Source organism: Balaenoptera acutorostrata, chromosome 7 (genome assembly GCF_949987535.1).
Source record: "Balaenoptera acutorostrata chromosome 7, mBalAcu1.1, whole genome shotgun sequence".
Taxonomy (NCBI): Eukaryota; Metazoa; Chordata; class Mammalia; order Artiodactyla; family Balaenopteridae; genus Balaenoptera; species Balaenoptera acutorostrata.
The window spans coordinates 1,200,703-1,210,866 of NC_080070.1; the positions used below are offsets into that span (position 1 = coordinate 1,200,703).

Consider the following 10,164-nt stretch of genomic DNA (forward strand, 5'->3'; position numbering starts at 1 on the left):
GAATGTGTTTCCTCCCAGCCGTCCCCACCTTCCCTCCAGCCGCCAGCCCCTCCCACTTCAGGCACCCACTCCCTGAGACAGTGTGCGGTCCCCCCACCTTCCCTCCCACCCTCATCCGTGTCCCCAGCGGCATCTCCCTGCCACTTGGAAAAAGGCGCTGGCGGCTCAGCTGTCACCCACGTGGGCCTCAGGCCCCCAGGATGAACCAGGGCACTAAGGCTACCGCGGCCTTGAACGTTTTCAGGCGCGCCTCCCAGCTCCCGGCCAAGGGCAGGGCTGTGCACACGCAGGTGTGATGGAAGTGGGAGACCAGGGCCGTCCTGGTGGCCACCAGCCCGGTCTCGCTTCCACGTCTAGGTCCGATGAGCATGGCTACCTGCTCTGTGTGACCGGGACGAGCCTCAATTTCCCCTGAACAGGGCGTGGTGACAGTTCTGGCACCGTGAGACGAAATGCTGCGCGTGACGTGCACCTACTGGGGGTTGGTGAGGGGGTCCCGGCCGACTTGAGAGGTGCCGCCCCGCCCAAGCCCCCAGCATTTGACAGGACTGCACGGCAGATGTGAGGTGCTCCCCGCTGAAGTGTAGGAAGCTCGCGAGCCTGGGACCCGGCCTCGTTTGTTGTCCAGCTACCACAGGACCTGGCAAGATGGGAAAACAAGAATGTACGCGGAATTCATAAGGTTACATTTTCAAACTCAAACAGTATTATTTCTGTGGCACCCAAGTCACCTGCTGTCAGGTGGGTGCGTCCGTAGGAGGGGATCTAGGCCACACGACTAACCCGTGAGCACGTGGGGCGTCCTCACCTTTTCTTAACGTTTGGAACACTCACTTCTCACAGGCAGGGAACTCTGCCTTTAGAAGCCAATATTTAGATGTGTAAGATTAGTTAGTCTAATTTTTCATTTCTCTGAATAAAAATCCTATGCAATAGAAATTAAAGTTTATCTGCTACTTCCTATGACTTAAAGCATTGTTGGGGGGATTTCCCTGGTGGTCCAGTAGTTAAGACTTCACCTTCCAATGCAGGAGGTGCGGGTTCGATCCCTGGTCAGGGAATTAAGATCCCACATGCCTCGCAGCCAAAAAACCAAAACATAAAATGGAAGCAATATTGTAACAAATTCAATAAAGACTTTAAAAATGGTGCACATCAAAAATATCTTTAAAAAAAAATTCTTGGGCATTCCCTGATGGCCTGGTGGCCTAGTGGTTAGGATTCCAGGCTTTCACAGCCGTGGCCTGGGTTCAATCCCTGGTCGGGGAACTGAGATCCTGCAAGCCGTGCAGCACAGCCAAAATAAATAAATAAATAAAAGTCTTAAGATGCCACCAAAAAAAAAAAAAAAAATCAAGAAAGCCCTAGTCCCTCCTGGCGACAGCTTGCTGTGGGTATCTATATAGGCATCTGATATCATTTGTCAGTCCAGCCTTCTTGAATCAATGCTAATGAAAGCCGCCTTGCCCTGTTTTCTTGTGTGAACCCTGAAATTGCCTGCCAGCCAGGCAGCTGAGGGATGACTGTCATTGTCATTTGGCCACTGAGCCCTGAGGGACCCCAGCAGCAGGAGAGGGACGCAGAGCGCGGATTGTCTTGTGCCTGAACTCAGCCCAATTTGTGTTTGTTGCAGGCGCTAAAGAGATCGACATTGCCGCGACGCTGGAGCACTTGCGGGACCAGAGGCCACGCATGGTTCAGACAAAGGTACTGCCGGCCAGTTCCCGGGGCTGCCAGGGCTTTGCGGGGCTGGGTCTTTGTGTGGAGGTTTTCTCGAGAGGAGCGAGGGTCAGGCCGACTGGCCTCCTCCCAGGCCAGGGCTGCACGGGGCAGGACGCAGGCAGCCCCACCCTGCAGGGTCTAGGGCAGCTCCAGCAGCAGCCAGACATTTCAGCCTAAGCAGATGCGGTCAGATCTCAGGCCCTGGGAACTCTCCATGTCCCAGATTTGGGGAGGGAGGGAGAACACTGCAGTTTTATAGTCAGAGGTCAGTGGTAAACGCCGGTACCCCTGCGTGAAATGTTCTGTGTTCATGCAACATTCTGCCCACCTCCCGTATTTCCAGCTCCCACAGCTGCAGCTCTGCCGTGCGGTCATCAGGACAGTGGTCACCAGAATGTCCCCAGGTGCTGCTGGGTCCCTGAGCACCCTGAGTAGCTCAGGTGCATACTTATTAAAAAGGCCAAGTTTGCAGCAAAAGGAGCAAAGACAAAAAAGATTCCTGGTTGGCCTTGGGTTAATCAGAGCTAGAAACAGGTCACTGTGATGACCCATTCCCTCAGCATTCCAGAAATATCTGTGTCCAACCACAGACACTCCCAAACATCCTGCAGCCATAAATACAGACTCTTCTCCTTCTCGGTGTAGTCTCGACTCTGCGATGCCATTAGCGCCTCCACCAAAGGCCATAAATCATGAAAGACGCCCTTCCAAAATCACTGCTTTATACTTGAGGGGACTTGAAGTTATCATAAGCTCTCCTGGGAAATCAAGCTGGGTTGTGCTTTGGTGCCTGGTGGTGACGATTCTGGGACCCCAGTCATCCTGCCTCGGGGTCTTACCGCCCCCCACAAAGGGCAAGCAGTTCCTACGCCCTCCCTCCCTCTCTGTCCCTATGAGAAATCAAGCAGGACAGTGCAGTGTCTGAGCCTGAGGGGAGAGAGAACAGTCTAAATGCCACCCATTCCGCTGAGGAGGAAGAAGCCAAGGGCCTGGTAAAGTCCAGCAAGCACACTTTGACCTTGAAGATCATTTCAAGGGCCCCTTGGCTGGTTCTGCACTGTCAAAGCCCCAAGCGCTGAGGCAAAACCAACTTAATTCTCTTGTAGAATCAGAACCCTCTTGTAAGTAGGACCAGAGAAAGCACTCAGTGGTCAGGATCTCTGCCCAGCCCTGCCCTGTCCAGCTGGCGATCACAGCTGCCCTGCTCTCTTCCCGCATCTGGGGTGGGGCGGGGGGGAGCGGCTTGGTGACACCAGCACCGACAGCCCCTCTGTCCCTCTGCTTTATTTCGGGCCCTAGAAAGTGTAGCACTGTCACCAGACCCTTATGTGGAATCTTATGTGAAAGTCACTGCACACTTTATGTTTTCTTAGATTTTTTGAAATCTGAAATTATTTCAGACCTGCAAAAACTTGCAGAAAAAATACAAGTAATTCCCGTGTGCCCTTCGCCAGCTTCCCGCTGTTACACTTCGTAACCACAGGGAACAAGCGAGGCCAGGAAGCTGGCACTGATTCGATGCCAGTAGCTCATGTGCGCACCGCGTCAGATCTCCCAGGGACCTTTCTCTGGAGCGGGGTCCCGTCCAGGAGCCGCCACACGGTGTGCCCACTGGTCCTGCCCCCCTCACCTCCCCCGGTGGACAGCACCATGGCCTTGAGGACCGGCCAGGTCTGGTTGTGCTTCTGTGGACTGTCTCTGGCTGGGGTGTGTCCGGTGCCCCTGTGATGGGGTCCGGGTGTGTGTCTTGAGAGGAGCGTACCGGAAGAAGGTGTGTGTCCTCGCTGGAGAGGTGAGCTCGGCCCCTGGGCTCAGGGCGCGGCCACCAGCCTTCCCCGCTGGTCAGTCTTTCTCTGCTGGCAGTGGTGGTGTCCCGGGGAGAACTAGACCCTGCTCACACCTCTTTGTTTGTGGTTCAGCTTTATCACAACGCGATGCCGTCCCAGTACCCCGTAGCCCACAGGTTTGGCGCCCGTGGGACTGACCGTGCTGGGGGTAGTGGCCTGGTCATCCAGAAATGCGGGGTCGGTTCACTGTCCTGGATGGTCTGGGCCCTACATGGCCACCGGCAGCCGTACAACTTCCCACGTCCCAGAACCGGGGCTGGGGCAGCAGGGGCGACTTACAACCAGGAATGAAGAGCTGATTCTATCTCTGGTCAAATCTGCCTTCCATGCCACCCCGTTGACTGCTGTGTGGATAATGCTCAGGACCCTAAATTCAAACCCGTCTCTTCCCTCCTTGCAGCTGGGCACCCCCCATCTTCCCTCCTTGCAGCTGGGCCCCTCCCAGCCAGGCCCGTCCGCCCCGCAAAGGTACAAGGATCCTCAAAACACACGGACTCTGGGACGGATCTAGGCAGAATTATTGAGAAGACGGATCTTCCCTCCAAAACAGAAAAAACCATTTCCTAATACATGACGAACCCCATTCAGCCCCCTGTGGTCTGCAGCGCGTGGGCCAGAGCGAGCGCAGAGGGGTGGTCCCAGCCCCGCCTGGAGGAGGGGGCGCTGCCCTGTGGCAGCCTCACATACCTCATGGTCACTCACATTCTGGTTTCCTTAAGTGACAAGGGGACACTGTTGGCCAGAGGGTTCTGCCCCAGCATCCGGGTGCTCCCAGACGGCAGAGGCTGGAAAAGCTGTGGCCTCCTGTGTGGGTGGGCTGGCCCGGACCCCCGCCCTTTTCCTGGGGTGCGGGGGAGCTGGCCAAGGCTGCCGTGCAGAGCGTACGGAGAGTCAGCTCCTGGCGTCGCGCGGATAAAGCACAGCAAACACCCACGCGCCCCCGTTCTTTCTTCACTGATGGCTGCTCTGCCCAACATCACTCCATGACACTGAGCTTGCCCTAAAGTTCAATTTAACAGAAAGGTAGGAAATTTCCTCGGACGAAACAGTGCCGTAAATCTGAATGCTGTTTCCCACGAGCCACGAGAAGGTCGTCCACAGCCTGTTCATTTGAACCCGTTTAGTCAAATCGCATCATTTGAGCTGAATACGGTCAGAACAGTTCATAAGCTCTGAGCTCGCTGAGGCTGGGGCCTGGGGCAGCCACGGAGCCCTGACGCCTAGCCGGGCACAGAGCTCCACCAGGTTGTAAAAAGTCACAGAGAGCTGGGTTTGTTTCCACCCGGAAGCAAGCTCTCAGTCAAACCAACCGCCTATGCCTGTTGGACGGCTGTGCCCCATCAGGCACTCAGAGGACAGACCCAGCCCTGGGGGGTGGGGGCAGCACAAGGGCACGAACCGAGAGGACATCCAGGGAGAGGTGTCACGTGGGCGCGTGACACTGTCCACACGACCCCGTCACTGTACGTCCGTAACAGGCCCAGCAAAACGCTCATTTTTAGGAAGAGAGGTGAAATCAGGGGCTGCAGTTAAAATAACGCACTTCAGAAGATGAGTAATGCTGTCCTCCGTGTGTGTCTTGTGAACAGACGGCTTCCTTCCCCTTCAGTGCGTCTCCTGAAAGAAAGGTGCCCTTTTAATCAAAGGCCTTGACACTTGCTTTTCCGTAATAAAATTTCCTCTTACAGTTGTCACTTAGAAATAAAAGCCATTCGACTCGTGTGTTCAGTCACCTCCAAGTAAGGATGTCACGTTTGCCCCCTTGGGATACACGCAGGCGTGTCCACGTGGTCTCCGTGCACTGCCCTCCCCTACCTGTCCCGGTTCCGCACTTTGACTTCACCCCTGGGGTGTCCTGCTGCCCAGGTCCATCCCTGACACCCCGACTCGCCTTCTTCCTGGAGGCGTGTTTATGCCTCCCGGTCTCTGTCTGTCTCTACCTCTGTCTCTGTCTATCTGTCTGTCTCTCCCTCTGTCTCTGTCTCTCCCTCTGTGTCTGTCTGTCTCTCTGTCTCTCCCTCTGTGTCTGTCTGTCTTTGTCTCTCTGTCTCTTTCTCTGTCTCTGTCTCTTCGTCCCTCTCTGTACTTCTGTCTCTCTGTCTCCCACCCTCCCCGTGCACACGCACGTACACACGTGCACACGACACACGGGCCCTGCGCCCCGTCTCCGTCTCTGGTGCCCGAGGTCAGGGGTGGAGCTGGGAGAGGGCATTCTGTCCTGACCCCTTTTAGGGCCACACTGCCCCGTCCTGTGTGGACGCGGGGCTCGGACATGCTGCCTCGGCTGCTCCTCATGCGGAGGGGCAGGGACCCCGGGAGAGACGGCGGACCGTGCCCCGCGGGTCTCCTGTGCTGAGCACATCTCCCTGTTTAAAGCATCGCAGCCCTCTTTCTGATTTCCTATCCTTGCAAACCCGGTCAGCTCAGATGTTTCACAGCCAGGGCGCTCCACGTCCTCCGTGCTCAGATGGCTCTTGCCCTACGCTTGAGTCTAGGCCAAAACGGTCATCTTGTCATTTATTGAATTTTATTCATTAAGTGCAGCTTCTGCCTGTTATGTTAATGGTTGTCTTAAAATAAATTTCTGTCTTAAAAGGACTTCAAACGCTGGGTTCTTCCCGATTTCTGGCATCCCCACCCAGGCATCTCAGCTAAGGCGACGCTGCTCAAAATGTGGGCCACACACGGTCCCCACCCGTGACGGGGAAGCAGCTGGCGCCGGAGCCTTCCAGGATGACGGGTCAGGCGCTGACAGCCCCTCTCGCCGCGGTCCAGCGTTGGGCGCTGCTGTCAGAAGGAGCCTGGCGGGGCGCATGGAGCCTCCGGCAGCCGTTGTCCTGCTCACGTGTCTACTGGCAGCTTCTTGCAGCCATAAAAAATGAGACTTTCCCACACGAGAAGCGTGGCTCATCCGCATTGAGTAGTGCAAACCAGTGCCCTGCAAACCATTGGTCCTGCAAACCAGTGCCCTGTTCTCCTTTCCACGGAAATCTGCGACCTTTCCCTTTTTCTCCTAAACGGTTTCTTTCTGCAGAGTAACACACAGGAGCCCGAGGCTGGCGTAGAAGGGACCCCCGCTCACATCTCCTTCCTTCTGTCCCTCCAGGAGCAGTTCGAGTTTGCACTGACGGCCGTGGCCGAGGAGGTGAACGCCATCCTCAAAGCCTTTCCCCAGTGAGTGCGTGTGCCGAGGCCCCGGGGAGAGCCGTCTGCAGTCAGGGGACGACCTAACCACGCCTCCCAGCGCAGCTGCCTCGTGACCGGGTCCTGAAGACTCTGTGGGCAGTGCAGTTTAGCAGTTAAATAATAAAGAGAGATCTGTGGGAAGATGCAATTACGGGGGGGCAATCAGTTCATCTATTTTCACTTTCTTGAAAAAAAATTTATTTTTCCTTAAAGCACCCATCCACACTTAACCGTAATCATGTGGTACTGGTGGTGCTGTCAGCGTGGTCCCCGGAAGAGAGTTGGCTCGTGACCTGTCACTTCCTGGAGGGGCGTCAGCTGTGCAGGGCGGGGCCCAGAGAGGCCTATGAGGCACCAAATGGAGGCCACCCCACCGGCTGTAAGAAACTCGACCGGCGTTTGTCTTGACAACAGTTTATCACCGGAGACACCGCGGCTTATTCGGGACTTAGGTGGACAGAATGGGGACGTTCTGCAGCTTTGGGGCAGGAAATAAGGAAGTCGCCCAGCTCTGCATTTCATCCCGGCTGCTCAACACTCTTCCCGCCCTGCACTGTTGACAGCCCCTCCCGACCTTCCACCCCCGAGGATGGGCAGGGCCGCTGGGGGCAGACGCTTTCCCACCCAGAGTGCCTGCTTCCAGGCCAGCCACCACAGGGGCACCTCACCTGGGCAAGGTAGGGGGCGAGCCCCAAACTCCAGACACGGTCATGAACTACAAATAAGGATTTACACAGACGCAGCTAAACGCTTCCCTGCAGGGTGACCGAAATCAGAGGGGGTGCGGGGCAAAGCCGGGCACTCAGCGAGCTCCCGGCAAGCACCTGTGGTCCCCTCTCTGGGAAGGCTCGGGCCCTGCTGGCATCCAGAGAAGACCAGGGGTGCTTTCATCATGGGAGAAACGCAGGGAGACCCACATTTTTTTTTTGCTTTTTACCTATGTGGGATCATAGCAGCTGGGGAAGAGGGATGGCCTGGGCTCCCCCCAGGGCTCAGACTCCTCACTTCTTCGCCTGCCCCCTTGTCTGATGTCACGGAGACACACGCATCTAGCAACGATCTGGATTTGCCAAAATACCACTTGAGCGCCAAACGTACCACCCCCGCCCCGAAACAGAGAAGGCACTTCCTTAAACTGAGGACGCTTAAACATCTGGGAAGGTGTGCAGGCCGCTCTGGGTGTCGCTGGTCTCGTTTTAGGGAACAAGACGCTCCCCGGTAACCCTGGTACCTCTGCTTCCCGTGTTGCACACCATTCTTTCCATCTTAAATAGGTGTTACATCTCAGAAGACAGTAGAATAGGGAAAGTGGCCGGCTGAATGGGGAGAAAAATGCCAAAATATTGTTTGTGTCTTTAAATGGTGTTGTCATGTGTATCTGCTTTAATATCTATAATTTCTTCCCAACGTTGTTTCTCTCTATCTGGAATCTAAATAATTAATAGAAACTAGTTTATCTGAATATAGGAAGCATATACCTACTTGTAATTTCTAACTTCTTATGTTTCTTCAGTCTGAGATATATAAATATATTTAATTGTGTCCGATTAAACATCTGATTTCACATTTGAATGGTCATTATTTGGGACGAGAGAGCAGTTTTTTCCCATCCATCCTGTTTCCTGTAGGTGCGGGCATTTAGATTCCTAAAACAACATGTGTGTATTCTTTAGAACTCTATACTGAGTTGCTATTTTATTTGCAGAGCTGTGTACAGGGGGGTGTCGAGTGTCTGGAGCCTGTGCTCTGCAACAAGAGAGGCCGCGATAATGAGAGGCCCGCGCACCAGGATGAACATTGGCCCCCGCTTGCCGTAACTAGAGAAAGCCCTTGCACAGAAACGAAGACCCAACACAGCCATAAATAAATAAATAAAAACTAAAAAAAAAAAAAAAAAGAAAAAGAAAGCTTTCACTTTAAAAAAGAAAAAAAAGTGATTAAACAGGGAACTTCCCTGGCCGTCCAGTGGTTAAGACTCTGCACTTCCACTGCAGGGGGTGCGGATTCGATCCCTGGTCGGGGAGCTAAGATCCCGCAGGCCGCACGGCGTGGCCAAAAAAATAAAAAATAAATAAAATGAAAATGAAAAGTGTTTTTAAAAGAGTGATTAAACAATCTCAGTCAAAAGGTGGGGAGTGGTCTGTGCTCTGTGTGTCCCTGTCCCCTCTTTAGTGCGTGTCTGCCCAGGGAGTGTCGGCGGGCGGTGGTGGCCCCGTCTTTGCTGCCTGCAGAGGAGAGGGGGCCCTCCACCACTTCACAGAGACACGGGCCATCCCGGGACCCTCAAAACCAGGGAACACGCTGGGAGCAGTCAAACCCCAGCCGGGGAGGGACGGCGCTGCTGGATGTGACCTGGCGGCTTCCCTCTTGTCCTGTGCTGGTCTATCTCGGCTGGCGGTAGCGAGACACGTGGCCTGTGGTGTCCGACTAAATGCTGGTGTTTGTTTGTATCTCAAGAAATCAGACCCCCAATCTCAACCGATGGGCGTCCACTTACACTCTGTTAGCTCTGCCTCGCCAGCGTCTCCTTGCCCCAGTTTGCTTCTTGCTAAAATCCTGCCCAGGCATCCAGGAAGCTTCTGCTTTCCGTGTGTTGGAAAGTTGCTGTCACTGTTTCATACAAGCGCACATAGCAATGGGTGACACTTCTCGTGATAAACACGTGTCAGGATCTGCATGTGACATAAAGATGCCCCTCCGGCCAGGAATACTGAGGGATGCTGGACAAAACGGACCTTGCACACGTCGTGCGTAGGCAGCTCTAAAGACACGTGGGATATGGAGGGGGTCGGTGTGGACAGCGTGATCACTGCTGAACCCGAGGGGGCGGAGGCCCGGGTCCACGCGGTCCGCTCGGGGTCAGCGCAGGGGGTGCTGGGAATGCATGCAACCGGCACCAGTAAAAACACACACAGCCTTCCCTGTTGTGGATGCCACAGAGCTAACGGATCCTCGCGGGAGGCCGGCTTCGGTTTTGCGGGATTCCTGCGTCCGCGGCCGACCTGTGCTTCCAGCTTGAACACGGGTTGTTTTCACCTTAACAGGTGGTGTGGTCAGAACTCCCCTGCTCACCAGTGGCGCCAGCGACTTCTTTGCGGAGCTGGGTCGTGGTCTTGGGGCCTGGGGGAATGTGTCCTCTGGCTTCGTGTGCTGTTCAGATGTGACCCCTGCAGACACCACTCGCGTTTAAGTCTAATCCGCATCATCAGTGTCTTCTCCAGCCCTTACTTCAAGTTTAGACAATCAACCAGACAAAAGTAAAGCGTTGACTTGTCCTATTTGCTAATTTCTGTGATGTAAACACACCCACTATGAGTGATTTTAATGTGGGCTCCCTAGATGAAAATGATTACACGAGAAGACAGCTACTGGAGTCGTGAGAGTGAAATGTAGTTCACACAATTAGGAA

General features: G+C 54.7%; 1 protein-coding gene across 1 annotated transcript in view; it reads left to right on the forward strand.

Moving 5' to 3' along the window:
- PTPRN2 (protein tyrosine phosphatase receptor type N2) overlaps nt 1-8,319 on the forward strand; it is a 710,720-nt gene extending 702,401 nt beyond the window's left edge. Inside the window, exons 22-23 of the mRNA XM_057550450.1 lie at nt 1,634-1,707; nt 6,676-8,319. Coding sequence (XP_057406433.1) covers nt 1,634-1,707; nt 6,676-6,747 — 146 coding nt within the window. The 3' untranslated portion in view covers nt 6,748-8,319. The remainder of the gene's footprint in view (nt 1-1,633; nt 1,708-6,675) is intronic.
- Nucleotides 8,320-10,164: the final 1,845 nt, after the last annotated feature.